The sequence below is a fragment of the Pinus tabuliformis genome, chromosome J (genome assembly GCF_031772625.1).
Source record: "Pinus tabuliformis cultivar Carrire ecotype Pingquan chromosome J, CPIR1, whole genome shotgun sequence".
Lineage (NCBI taxonomy): Eukaryota > Viridiplantae > Streptophyta > Pinopsida > Pinales > Pinaceae > Pinus > Pinus tabuliformis.
The window spans coordinates 155180156-155192284 of record NC_142295.1 but is presented as its reverse complement, the minus strand read 5'-3'; the positions used below and the strand labels follow the sequence as shown (position 1 = coordinate 155192284).

Genomic DNA, 12129 nt, shown 5'->3' with positions numbered 1-12129 from the left:
CTGAATGGAACTTGGGTCATAGTAGAATTATAAAACTATAATGAATAATGTTTTTATGTCAAATTTATATGGAATATTTAAAAAGAAGAGGATGTTTGGCAAAAAAATATGAATGATATGAATGCATTCCTCATAAGTTACATTAACAAAAAGTATCAACATAATTTGAATGGAATAAGAAATGTCTAAGTGATTTGAGGTCTAGTTATTATATTTGTGTTTAATTTATGAATCTCGAAGTGTTAAAAAACCCAACCTAAAGTCTTAGTCAATGCATGTGCATGTAATTGTAATTTATGAATCTTCAATCTTTAAAAAATACATATGAATTACTAAAGTCAAAATCATATATGAAGGCCATATATTGTGTCTACATATTTCCTATTTCAATCCATCTAAGTTGAGTCTACATATTTCTTTCTTTGAGGAATCTAAATTGAATGACTATAAGCATGTGTGTCATGGATATAGAGCAATGAAACAAACTCATGGGTGCCTCTAGAGTCTAGAAGATCTAGCATCCCCAAAGATGAAACCACCAACCACACTTAACACATATTTGAATATGATCGTCCTTAATTATGCTACATTGTCATAAAAATGGATATAATATTCTCAATCATTGACATGCTTACCTAATATTTAATTAGCCAAATATATGGATTGTTGTTGTTCACATTAAGTAGGAATGTCATAGTAGGGCTTTCTTGGATGTTAATCACAAGACATTGCAGTGCTTCATCATCAAACCCTGTTAATCAAAATTGCTTTTGGTAAAATCCCTTTCATTCTATGGTTTGATTGTTGTTTTAGAATGTATAGAATTAAAAAAAGAAGAACTTTGAAAGAAAGTGAATAACAATAGTGCAACCCATTGTATTTAGAAACATAATTATTATTTTGCAACATATAAAACCTATGATGAGGATGGAAATGATGATGCATGTGGAGTAAGAGATACATGTATGATAACATGTGTTTGAAGAAAGGTTAATGAACCATGTACGAGAAAGTGGGAGAGTCGACAAATATAGTGGCTAGTGATTGATGTATTCCAACTGATAGTTACTCCTTTAATGACTTCAATAATGTCTAGATATTGCAGGTACAAGTGAATAAGATTGAGGGTGATCAAAGAAGAAAATAAAAGAAGATCAAAATTAAAGGTAAAGGAACAAGTTTAGAAAACAAAGAGAAAAAGAGAAATGGTTGAACCATATCTCCAATTTGACATAGCTATTATAGTCACCTATTATTATATACACTAGCACAATAGAATGACTTCATTTAATATAATTCCCCTTCAGGGGTTTGGGAACACATTTCGCTATGTCCCTTGCTTCATTGTTTTCCATATCTATTTTGTGTATGAGTGTGGCTTTTTGGTTGTAGCTCTAATGTTGTTACCAATGTTCTCAAAGTAACAACGAATTCACATGATCAATTCCAAGAAGTGTGGTGGTTAGTCCAACATAAATTACAATAAACAATAAATAATTAATAGGTTAGAACATTATTAATTTGTAAAAGCCATTCTTCCATAACTAATATAGAAAAATAATATTATTCTTAGCAAGTTACATTATAAATGGAATTTATATGTGTTGTTATCTAAATGTTAAATGGTCACAATGAAACATTGAATAAAGGTTAATATTTTATTTTTAATAATAAAATGTTAAGTCAATTGGAGGAGTGAATGAGGGATGGGCACTGAGAGAGCGAGGAAGCCTATTGGTTGAACCCTAGTCGCCTTCGCCCCTTGTTTCGTGTTGCATTTTCTCCTTTGTCTGGATTGAGTTTTGCCATGACCATCCTAATTTCTCATTGCAAGTGTTGTTCTCAGCGCTCATGTGGGTCATGCTTGGAGGTTTCCTCATTGTCGATGTTGCCTGCAGGAGTTGTTCTCATTGGCTCGTCTTGTGCTTGGGCTTTGTTGGGTTGCCTTGGTCACTCGCCAGGATCTGTTGCTGGTCACAGTCAGTCCTTTGCCTCCATCGCTTGTTTGTTTCGGGTGTCCTCTGGTCGGGTTCTTCTGTTGTTGTGGTGTGGGTTGTTCTTGTCTCCAGGGTTTGTGATTCCAACTTCCGCATTGCTGACGTTCGTGGTCATTCCACTGCTCCTCTCTGGGTTTCAACCCTTGCAATGTTTGTAACCTTTAGGGTTTTGATGGTGGGCCTTTGTGCTTGTATGATTTTATGTAATATGGCATGTTCATGGCAGTCTGTTTTCTATTATGTGAACTAGATGTTAGCTTCCCATTTAGGGTTTTGTATATGTGGCCCCCAAGGTCGAATTAGTCTGTTGTTTTGGCTTTCTTCCACGACCTTGATGGTAGCCCTTCGAGGTTTCTTATGTTGGAGAATGTTATATCTCAGTCTGAATTTTCTGGAATGTGGGAACACATATGCAAAATGTAATTTTTTTTCTTCTCTAGTGAATAAAATTACGCGTCATTTATTCTATAGGGAAAAAGGGTCAATTTTTTTAATTAATTTAAAGAAAAATGATTAAAATAATATTTTCAAAAATTATAATTTTTCATGTACAAATAAAATTAATTTGTTTGTAACAAAAAATAAATATAATGAGAGAGAGAGCGCGCGTGCCTCAAGGTTAGCTCAATTGGTTGAGTTCTTGTTGTTAAAACACTTTTCCAATGGGAGGTTACGAGGTCAATTCACCTTTATGCTCTTTGGGTTTAGACTCTACTAATGAATCGACGGAAGTGATCCCTTCAAGTGGATCTCCCTAAATAATTTATGTGAACATAGTGACCACCAATGTCTGTAAACCCCACACATATATATAACTAGATTTTTAAAAATCTATAAAACTAATATATAAATTATTAATTTATAATATTTTTTTTATTTATAAAATATAAATCAAGTGGATCTCCCTAAATAATTTATGTGAACATAGTGACCACCAATGTCTGTAAACCCCCACACATATATATAACTAGATTTTTAAAAATCTATAAAACTAATATATAAATTATTAATTTATAATATTTTTTTATTTATAAAATATAAATTCATAATGATCCCTTCAAGTGGATCTCCCTAAATAATTTATGTGAACATAGTGACCATCAATGTCTGTAAACCCCCACACATATATATAACAAGATTTTTAAAAATCTATAAAATTAATATATAAATTATTAATTTATAATATTTTTTATTTATAAAATATAAATTCATAATGAGTTGATATTAAATTTAGATTTAGATTTATAGAAAATAAAATTTAATAATTCTTTTAAACAAAACACTCTTAGAATTTCTATAAAATAAAATATTCAGTTTTCTAAATTCACAAATTCACCAATATTACAATTGCATCTTTCACATATTTTATATAATAAATTTACAAACTTCATGCAAGAAATGCATATTTTATTAATTAAAACAAGAAGGGCTGCGGTGCAGCTAGTCCCTGCCATATTTCATGCGCATAGGCCGCGTTCAGGAGTTTCTCTTTTGTTTCGTGTGCGTCCTGAAAGTAACCAAGAGATATTGATTTTGTTTCATAATTGTTTTTCGCCATGAACGTGCAAAGCAAATGGGTCGAGATCCGCCATGTTGTGAAACTGAAGCAGGTCGTGAGAAAATGGAGGAAGCTCGCCAGCGTCCGCAAAGCGGCTCAGGCTCTGGCTGGGAAGCTGCTTTTCTCGCGGTCGTGCCGAGTGACTTATGTGTCCGGCGACACACAGGTCGATGTGGCCGGGTTGAACAACTCGAGCAACGGGCATCGTCGCTCGCTGTTGGCCATTCCGCCAGACGTGCCGTCGGGACACGTGGCGGTGTATGTCGGGCAGAATTGCAATAGGCGATTTGTTATCAAGGCGGCGTACTTGAACTACCCGGTGTTTAGGGCACTGCTCGAGCAGGCCGAGGAGGAATTTGGCTACGCACAGCGCAGCAGACTTGCGATTCCCTGCGACGAGTTCCTGTTCGAGCACATTCTACGACTCTTCAGCAGAAATGGCCTCGCCGCTGTGAGGCATCTCGACTTGGAGGCAGTTAAGAGCGGTTTCTCTAACGAATGGAATTGCTCGTCTGAGGTGAATGGAATATCGTTCGGCATGGAATCGAGGCCTCTTCTTCATCCCTTCGCACAGAAATCCATTGGCTGATACAGCTTCCGGGTGTGCAACATTAAGACCTGAGCAATGGCCACTTTTGACCTATAAGTAACTAATTTTGATACTGCTGCTGATATATGAATTCTCCTGGATAGCGAATTATATAGAGGAAGAACGGGCAGTCATTTGGAAAAATCTGCACTTGTTGCAGGCCCTCCAAAGGTAGCTTGGAGTAACCTTGAGAAAAGGCATGCCGTGTGTTCAGTTATTCGGCTGTAACTAATTCATTTTTCTACTGCTCCAGATATATGCATTCTACTATATAGATAATTATATAGCGGATGAAAGGGCATTCAGCTAGAGGAACCCTCACTTGTTGCAGACCGTGCAATGATAACTTTGCAGGAAGTTTAGTTTTAGTTGTTTTCATATAATATTTTTTATTAATATGTAAATATATTGCAATTATTTTAAACCATTTATGATTATTATAGTAAACCATATTATACTAAACTTTTTCACAAGTAAAAACCATATAGTATAATAAAAATATATCAAGCAATAATAGATTACATGTAGATCTGTAAACCAAATCGACCGAGACAATGTCATGAAGTTATCTATAAAAGTCTTCCATGAATCGAGTAGGGCCGGGGGGTCTTTCCTAAAAGCAAGAAGGTGTGGTTCCGTGTTTTGATTCTGGAAGCACTGAAGTAGCTGGGGTTGTGCGAATAAATCGTAAAGTAAAGAAGGCAAATAGGAAGGTATAGCCCGCCGAAACATGCAGAATACCCGACGCGTGTCAAATTATCATGTTTTTCCAGAGCATAACACCTGTGCACATAATTTATTGGCTGCATGTTTCACAGATAGTGTAACATGTCAAACCGGCTTTAACTCCGTGATTTCTATGCCCAGGTATCGGCTTGAGTATGCCATTATCGCCTTCGCTGTAAGTTGTCGGTCGCACTGCCATTATCGCCGTCGCTGTAAGCAACCTATTCTCAGCGTATCATGCAGGCCGAGGGCACGGCTTTGGCAATTCTGGACAGCCTATTTCCCTCTTGGCAAATCATTACAGGGTTAGTGAGATTTGTGTTATATTCGTAAATTCTGCCTCTGTGTCACGGCTTCTGGTACTGTGCTTCACTCTGTTCGCTGTTCGAACATCTTGTACCTCAAGCTTTGAAGAAATAAAGTGAAAAAGAAAACGAGCAATGGCTATGCCCAATTCAACGACTGCCGGTGGCGCACAAATGGTTCTGGCAACCCCTTCTTTTGCCGGAAAGTTTAACATTTTGAGGCGACCCGGCTTTGGCAATTCTGGACAGCCTATTTCCCTCTTGGCAAATCATTACAGGGTTCGGTTTCAGAACAAGGAGTTGTTCCATGCCTCTGTGTCAGGGCTTCTGGTACCTTGCTACGACTAGCGGTGGTGCATTCTCCACTGCACCCTGCAAATTATTAAGCGATACATATTTTCTCCACGGCAACCTGCAAATCATTAAACAGGAAGAGAGCCATGGTACCACAAATACTTCATGATTGTTTTGTCATTCTGATATTATTGTTTTAGTCACGACTCATTTTGTTTCTTTTTTTTTCAATTCAGGTAGAACGCCAGAGCCCGCGTAGGTCAGAGAGGTTGGCACAGAGAGTTCCATATAAATCGCACTCCAACCTCCAGCCTGTTTGCAAAAAAAGGAAAGATATAGTGAGTAATCCTGGGTTTTATAAGGACCGGCTGACCTCTGCAGCGCTTGATAAATTCTGATAATGCAATGATACTATAAAGAATGGTTAGTCACGACTCATGTTGTTTCTTTTTTCATTTCAGGTAAAACCCCAGAGCCTGCGTAGGTCAAAGAGGCTGGCACAGCTGAGACGCGAAGGAACTATTAATGATCTTCCCGACGTCTCATCCTCAATCCCCATGAGATAATGAACTCTTGAAGTTGGGGAGTCCAATCCGTGGCCAGCCTTTCATGTGTGGGACGTTACAGAGACCCAAGGATCTGAAATATCCCCCACATGAAACAAATGTTTCTTCATACGAGGACGGGCGTGGCCTTCACTTCATCTCGCACAGGCACCATGTGTGGACTTGAGCTCGGTTAGTCATCAAAATTTCTTTTCGTTAGCTTCATCAAAATGCATTTGAAAATCAATCGAATGGGTAAATTTGGTTTCTGCATTTTCGCCTTCTAATTGCTTATGAATTTCTATCTGCCTTCCCTATTATATCATGTGGACTCTGGTATTATAAATTAACAGCTGTATTATTTGGGACTTTGAATACCTTCAGAAAATGCTTGTATCTGGTTCCTACGATATTAACTGTAATAATTGTGGAAACCTGTACAGTAGTATTATAATTGCATGTTTTATTATGAGTAATTGTACCAGTGAGAGTTAGAGAGGTATAATGAGTTTGGAAATGGGAAAATTTGGAATCAAAAGCGAGCTTTATGTTCAGGCGGGTTAGGACTTACCACATGCTATTCATGCAGGCCGCAACGATTCACTTGAGGCAACTGGCACAGTATTTAGCAGGGGAGCCTGTGTCGCTTCCGCAAGGAGCATTGCAGGTCATGGATGTGGTGCTTCGTCCCTCAGCAACATCGTCTCGTTCTTCACCACCTGAAACAACTGGTTATGCATATCATCTGGATATGCTTTTAGGTATGCTTATACAACATCTGTTTTGTCTACCCTCAGCAACAGCATCTGTTCTGTAGACACCACAGCAGCATGACACCACAGCAGCATGCAGAGTGACACATTGCAACAGTGATATCAATCGGTTCAGCCTCCTGATAGCTCAAATGCAATAAGAGCTAGAGCTAGCATTTTATATGGCCAGATTAATGCCAGATTAATGTTAGCATTAATCATCTAACATCTGAAAAATGAATGAGAAAGACCGGGACAAATACAACATAAGATATGATTTCAGCGCCTCTGCCTCGGGAAGAGGCCAAATAAGACCATAAACCACTATGATGTAAAAAACTTTGTTTATACTCGATAAACAGACGCGTTCAAGCAGGTGAACTAATGTTAAGTACATCTTTTCTGATTACTATAGTCCCTGGCCATTGCCAGATGGCAGGGACTAATAAGAATAATAAGCATATTATAATACAAAATGACGAGAGATAAGAGAGATATTATAAAAGTACTTAGGATGATATCGTTTCATTAATTGATAAATATTTCAATTCTGAATTAAAAAAATATTAAAAACACTTTAATTGAAATTCTATATAATAAATTTACAAACTTCGTCCCAGAAATGCGTATTTTATTAATTCAAATTAGAATAGTAAGCACATTATAATAAAAAATGACGAGAGATGAGAGAGATATTATAAAAGTATTTAGGATCAAGTCGTTTCATTATTTTTGAATTTTAAAATATTAAAAATATTTTAATTGAATAAGCGAGTTGTTTTAGTGAGATTTTTTTGGAAGTGTTTCTTGTGAGTTTTAGTTTATTTTTCTTAAAATTTTGTAGGAATTTATTGAAATCACAAGCTTGATGGATAACTCCTGCACAATCGAAGTGCCCTAGAGGTTTTTAAGGGTGCTAAATCCATATAAAGTTAAATAACACAAATCAAGATTTCACCTCAAATTTTTCGGGTAGATTTTGGCACCTAAAAGTCCAAAAAATCGCACTAAAGACAATTCCTTTAATAAATGTTACAAAATAACATAATACTTTAATTTAATAAATGTTACATAATAGTTTACTTTTTGTTGAAAAAGTTAAAAATACATAATGAAAAGTTTTTTTTTACAACGGGTATGGGTTTATATTAGAACTGTGGCTAGAATGTCTTTCATTGGTTACAATAATTCAGGCCAAGTCCATGAACTTTCTTCCACTAGATGATCAAAGACTCTAAGATTTGGGTGCCAATGTTTCTTACTCGGAACTAGAGAATCTATTTCCGTTATTTTCCCTATCTTATGGACACAAACAAACTGATTTAGTATAATGCAGTAAAACATGAGAACAAGATTATGGAATGGAGTCCCACTCCTCGACCCCATCTCTCAAGAGAGAGCCAGCTGCAAGAGGCACCGCTCTGTTGGCTTCCGAGTCAGCATCCTTATTGTTCTCCCTCAATACATGAAAGAAATTAACAGACTGAAGAGATTTCACCAAAAGTCTGATTCTTGACACCACTCTAGCTAATCTAAGATCAGCAGGAGGAGAATTCTCCACTATGACTTTAATAATGGACTGAGAATCTCTGATAACATTTACCTTTGTTAAACCAAGGGCCTTGACTTGCTTGAGACCTTGAAGAAGTGCCAAGGCTTCAACTTGGATACTTGTGGAGTACCCTAATCCCCAAGCAAAGTTAGTCACAATTCTGCCTTCCTTGTTCTTTATAACTCCTCCTGCCCCTGCCATACCGAGGTTTCCTTTCGCTGCCCCATCAAAGAACAAGGTATGCCTGGATTGCCTGGTGAGCCATTCTGATAGTTCATTCTCCTTCCCTCTGAATTGCCATTCTTTTTTTTCCTTGTGATGTCTTATTTCTTGAGAGAAATGGAGATCCAACGAAGCGCCCCAATCTAAGTCCTGTTGACTTAGGTTCGAATCCGACAAATGCTCACCCAGACTTTCTTTCCATTGACTTTTTATCTTGATTATAATGAATTTCGGATTTTGCCCTTCATCTCTGAAAACTCTTCTATTTCTCTCAAGCCAAATTTGCCAGCAGATAAATTTTGGCAAGGAGAGCCAAGCAGCCTTAAAGCTTTCATTTTTTGGAAGTGTTTCTGGATAAAAATTTCGCCAGGTTGCAAATAAATCAGAGATAGAAATTGGCAAGATGAACACTCTTTTCCAGTGGCTCAAGAGATTCTGCCAGATTTCTACTGAGTATTTGCATTCCAACATTAAATGGTGGGCATTCTCTTCGTTGTCACAACACAATTGGCATCGTGAGGGTCCATGGAATCCTTTCTTCTTTAACCTGTCCTCAGTAAGAATTCCTTTGTGGCATAACAGCCAACAGAAAAAGTCCACCTTTGGCATGGTCTTGTAACTCCATAGACCCTTCCACACAGCAGGATCTGGTGGAACATGTGGACGCTCCTGCAATGATTTATACCCCTGCGCTACTGTATATGTTCTAGGCTTAGCTCCCCAGCCACGGGCATCCTTCTTCCCTGCACACAGAGGTGCCTTCCCATTCAACAGCGTGAGCAGAGTGTCCCGATCGTTGGTCAACTCAGCTGGCACGGGCGGCAGGTTCCAACGCAGCCAAGTGTTGCCTGTCCATGTCGAGACGTCCCAAAGTGTAAAGAGCCCAGCGCCATCCAACCACGAACGCAGCTCTTGAAGGGAGCCATTGCTCGACAGGGGAGGGTACATCATGATACTGTCATCCCAGAGACTAATTTCTTTTCCATTGTCGGGTATCCAAAACGTGTTGTTTTTAATTAGAGGAATTGCTTTGTGATAGAGTTTTAACAATTGCAATCTGGTGGTGGGCAGGGAATTGTCCAAGCATCTTTTCCGCGCCCCAGTAAAATACTTCTTCCATAATGCTCTTTGCACCCAGCCTGGATGAGGACCAATGATTTTCCAAAAAATCTTGGCTCCCATGGCTATGTTTTGAAGACTGAGATCCTTAAAGTTCAGACCTCCTTCATTCAAGGGCTTACAGATTTTATCCCAGCTTACCAATGGGATTCTTCTTTCATTGTGATTGCCACCTTTCCAAAAGAATTTGCGGATGAAGGCTTCCATTTTCCTGATGATGCCAGTTGGAGCTAGGATAACAGAGAATTGGAAGATGGGTAGACTATTGAGTATGGATTTGATGAGAACTGTTTTGCCGGCAAGATTTAGCCAAGTGAATCCCCAAGCTTGAATTTTTGCCTTGAATTTGTCTAGCAGAGGGAACCAGTCTTTGTTGTAGGCAAGTTTGCGGAAGATAGGAAGGCCCAGATAGATAAAGGAAGTCCAATTGAGGGAGGCAGAGAAGCCTAAAGTTCTAGAGATGGCGGTGAGGGTGTTGGCAGAGATATTCCAACAGAAAACATTGCATTTCCCTTTGTTTAAAATGTTGCCTGTAGCTTCACAATATTCATCCAGTACTTCCTTGAACCTTAAGGCGGATCGGGCAAAGGCAGCCCCTAGTAGGAGAGTATCATCGACAAACAGAGCATGGTTTAGATTTTTAACCCCTCTGGCAATGTTGAGCCCAAGGATATCTTGATCAACCAGCTTGTGATCTAAATAGAAACTCAGGATAGAAACATGGAGGACAAAAAGAAGCTGAGAAAGGGGACAACCCTGCCTGAGTCCTCTTGATGCTTTGAAAAAGTCTGTTGCTCTCTCATTCACCAAGGGAGCGATCCAAGGATCGGCAATACAAGCTCGAATCCAATTGATAAAATTCATTCCAAAGCCAAATTTTTGCATGACTTCCCAAAGAAAACTAAGTCTGACTCGATCAAAAGCATTTGCCAAGTCTAGTTTGATTACCATACCTTTCTCTTTGTGTTGTAGGCTTGAATGAATCGCCTCTTGAACTAGGATGAAGTTGTCCGCAATCTGTCTCCCTTGAACAAACCCGCCTTGATTCTCCGGAATGATGGCTGGGAGGATACCTTTTAGCCTATTGGCGATCACCTTTGTGATTAATTTATATCCAATGTTGCAAAGAGAGATGGGACGGAACCTATTGAAAGCCTTAGCACCCTTTTCCTTGGGGATGAGGGCAAGGAAGGCAGAATTGGTGTTGCCCCCTATTTTCTGGCAATTTTGAGATTTCAAGATCATTTTGTAGAGGTCTTTTTCCACAATCTGCCAACAGGATTGGAGGAATCTTGCGGTGAAGCCATCCGGGCCTGGGGCTTTGTCGGGCTCCATGTCGAAGAGAGCATCCTTTATTTCTTTTATAGTGATCTTTGCTTCAAGATGCTGATTCATTGTGGGGGAGATCTTAGTAGGGACCGCCCCCAAGAATTTGGAGTTTGGGTCCGTCACTCCTTCTTCACTATAAAGTTTTTTAAAGTGAGTGAAAGCTGCTTTCTTGATGCTCCCGAAATCCTTGTGGATAGAGTTCCCTTCCTTAATTTCTGCAATAGAGTTGAAGCTCTTTCTAGCTTGGGCTTGTTTGTGGAAGAAGGCGGAATTTCTGTCTCCCGCTTTAAGCCATAGACTCCGAGACTTTTGTCTCCAATATTCTTCCTCCGAGAGGCAAGCTTTATGGAAATTTTGTTGAAGATCGACCTCCTTATCTAATACATCTCTAGTGATTTCTGCATCTTCATTTTGGGCATGATGTTGATCGAGTCTGTCTTGGGCCAATTTTCTCTCTATTGCAGGGTTGGGGAGGGATTTGGCCCATGATTTTAGGACAACTTTTAGTCTTCTAAGCTTTTCCTCCCAGATGTAGAAGGGGGAGCCCTTCACCGACATTTTCCAACAATCTTGAACCAAGTTCAGAAACTCAGGATTCTTGACCCAAAGTGGACTGAATCTGAAAGGAATAGGGCCAAGATCATTATGATCCAGTATCTCAAGCTTAATAGGCTTGTGATCTGAAACGCTGCAAGGGAGGATGTGCATTCTGGACTCGAGACCAAGCAAAAGAAAGGAACTCTGCACCAGAAATCTATCAAGTCTTGCAGCAATGTGGTCGGGGCCTATTCTTTTGTCAGACCAGATGTACTTACCATTGGAAGGAGAGATGTCGAGCAGATACCCGTCCTACATGAGATCCTCCACCCACTCCCTTGTTGGATCCCTTATGATATTGCCTCCTCGCTTTTCCTCCACATGCAAGGTGAGATTTAGATCTCTAGAAACTATGATGTTTTCCAAATTCTCTGATTCCATCAGTTGCCTAATGGAGTCCCAACAGGCCCTTTTCTCCCCTGCATTTACTAGGACATAGACATTGAAGAGACAAAATGCCTCCCTCAAGTCCACGTGTTGTAGCTTCAAAAACAACCAATGGGTATTGAGGATCTTTGTAACCAACAAATACTTGGATTTATTC

General features: G+C 39.0%; 2 protein-coding genes across 2 annotated transcripts; one reads left to right on the top strand and one right to left on the bottom strand.

Annotated features, from left to right (window-relative positions):
* Positions 1–3553: 3553 nt before the first annotated feature.
* LOC149226100 (auxin-responsive protein SAUR71-like) lies at positions 3554–4144 on the top strand. The gene has a single exon (XM_089380107.1). The coding sequence runs from the start codon at positions 3554–3556 to the stop codon at positions 4142–4144; it is 591 nt and encodes a 196-aa protein (XP_089236233.1).
* Positions 4145–8120: 3976 nt separating this feature from the next.
* Positions 8121–11696, bottom strand: LOC149226099 (uncharacterized). Its single transcript, XM_089380106.1, has one exon. It carries the CDS (start codon positions 11694–11696, stop codon positions 8121–8123), a length of 3576 nt encoding a protein of 1191 aa, XP_089236232.1.
* Positions 11697–12129: the final 433 nt, after the last annotated feature.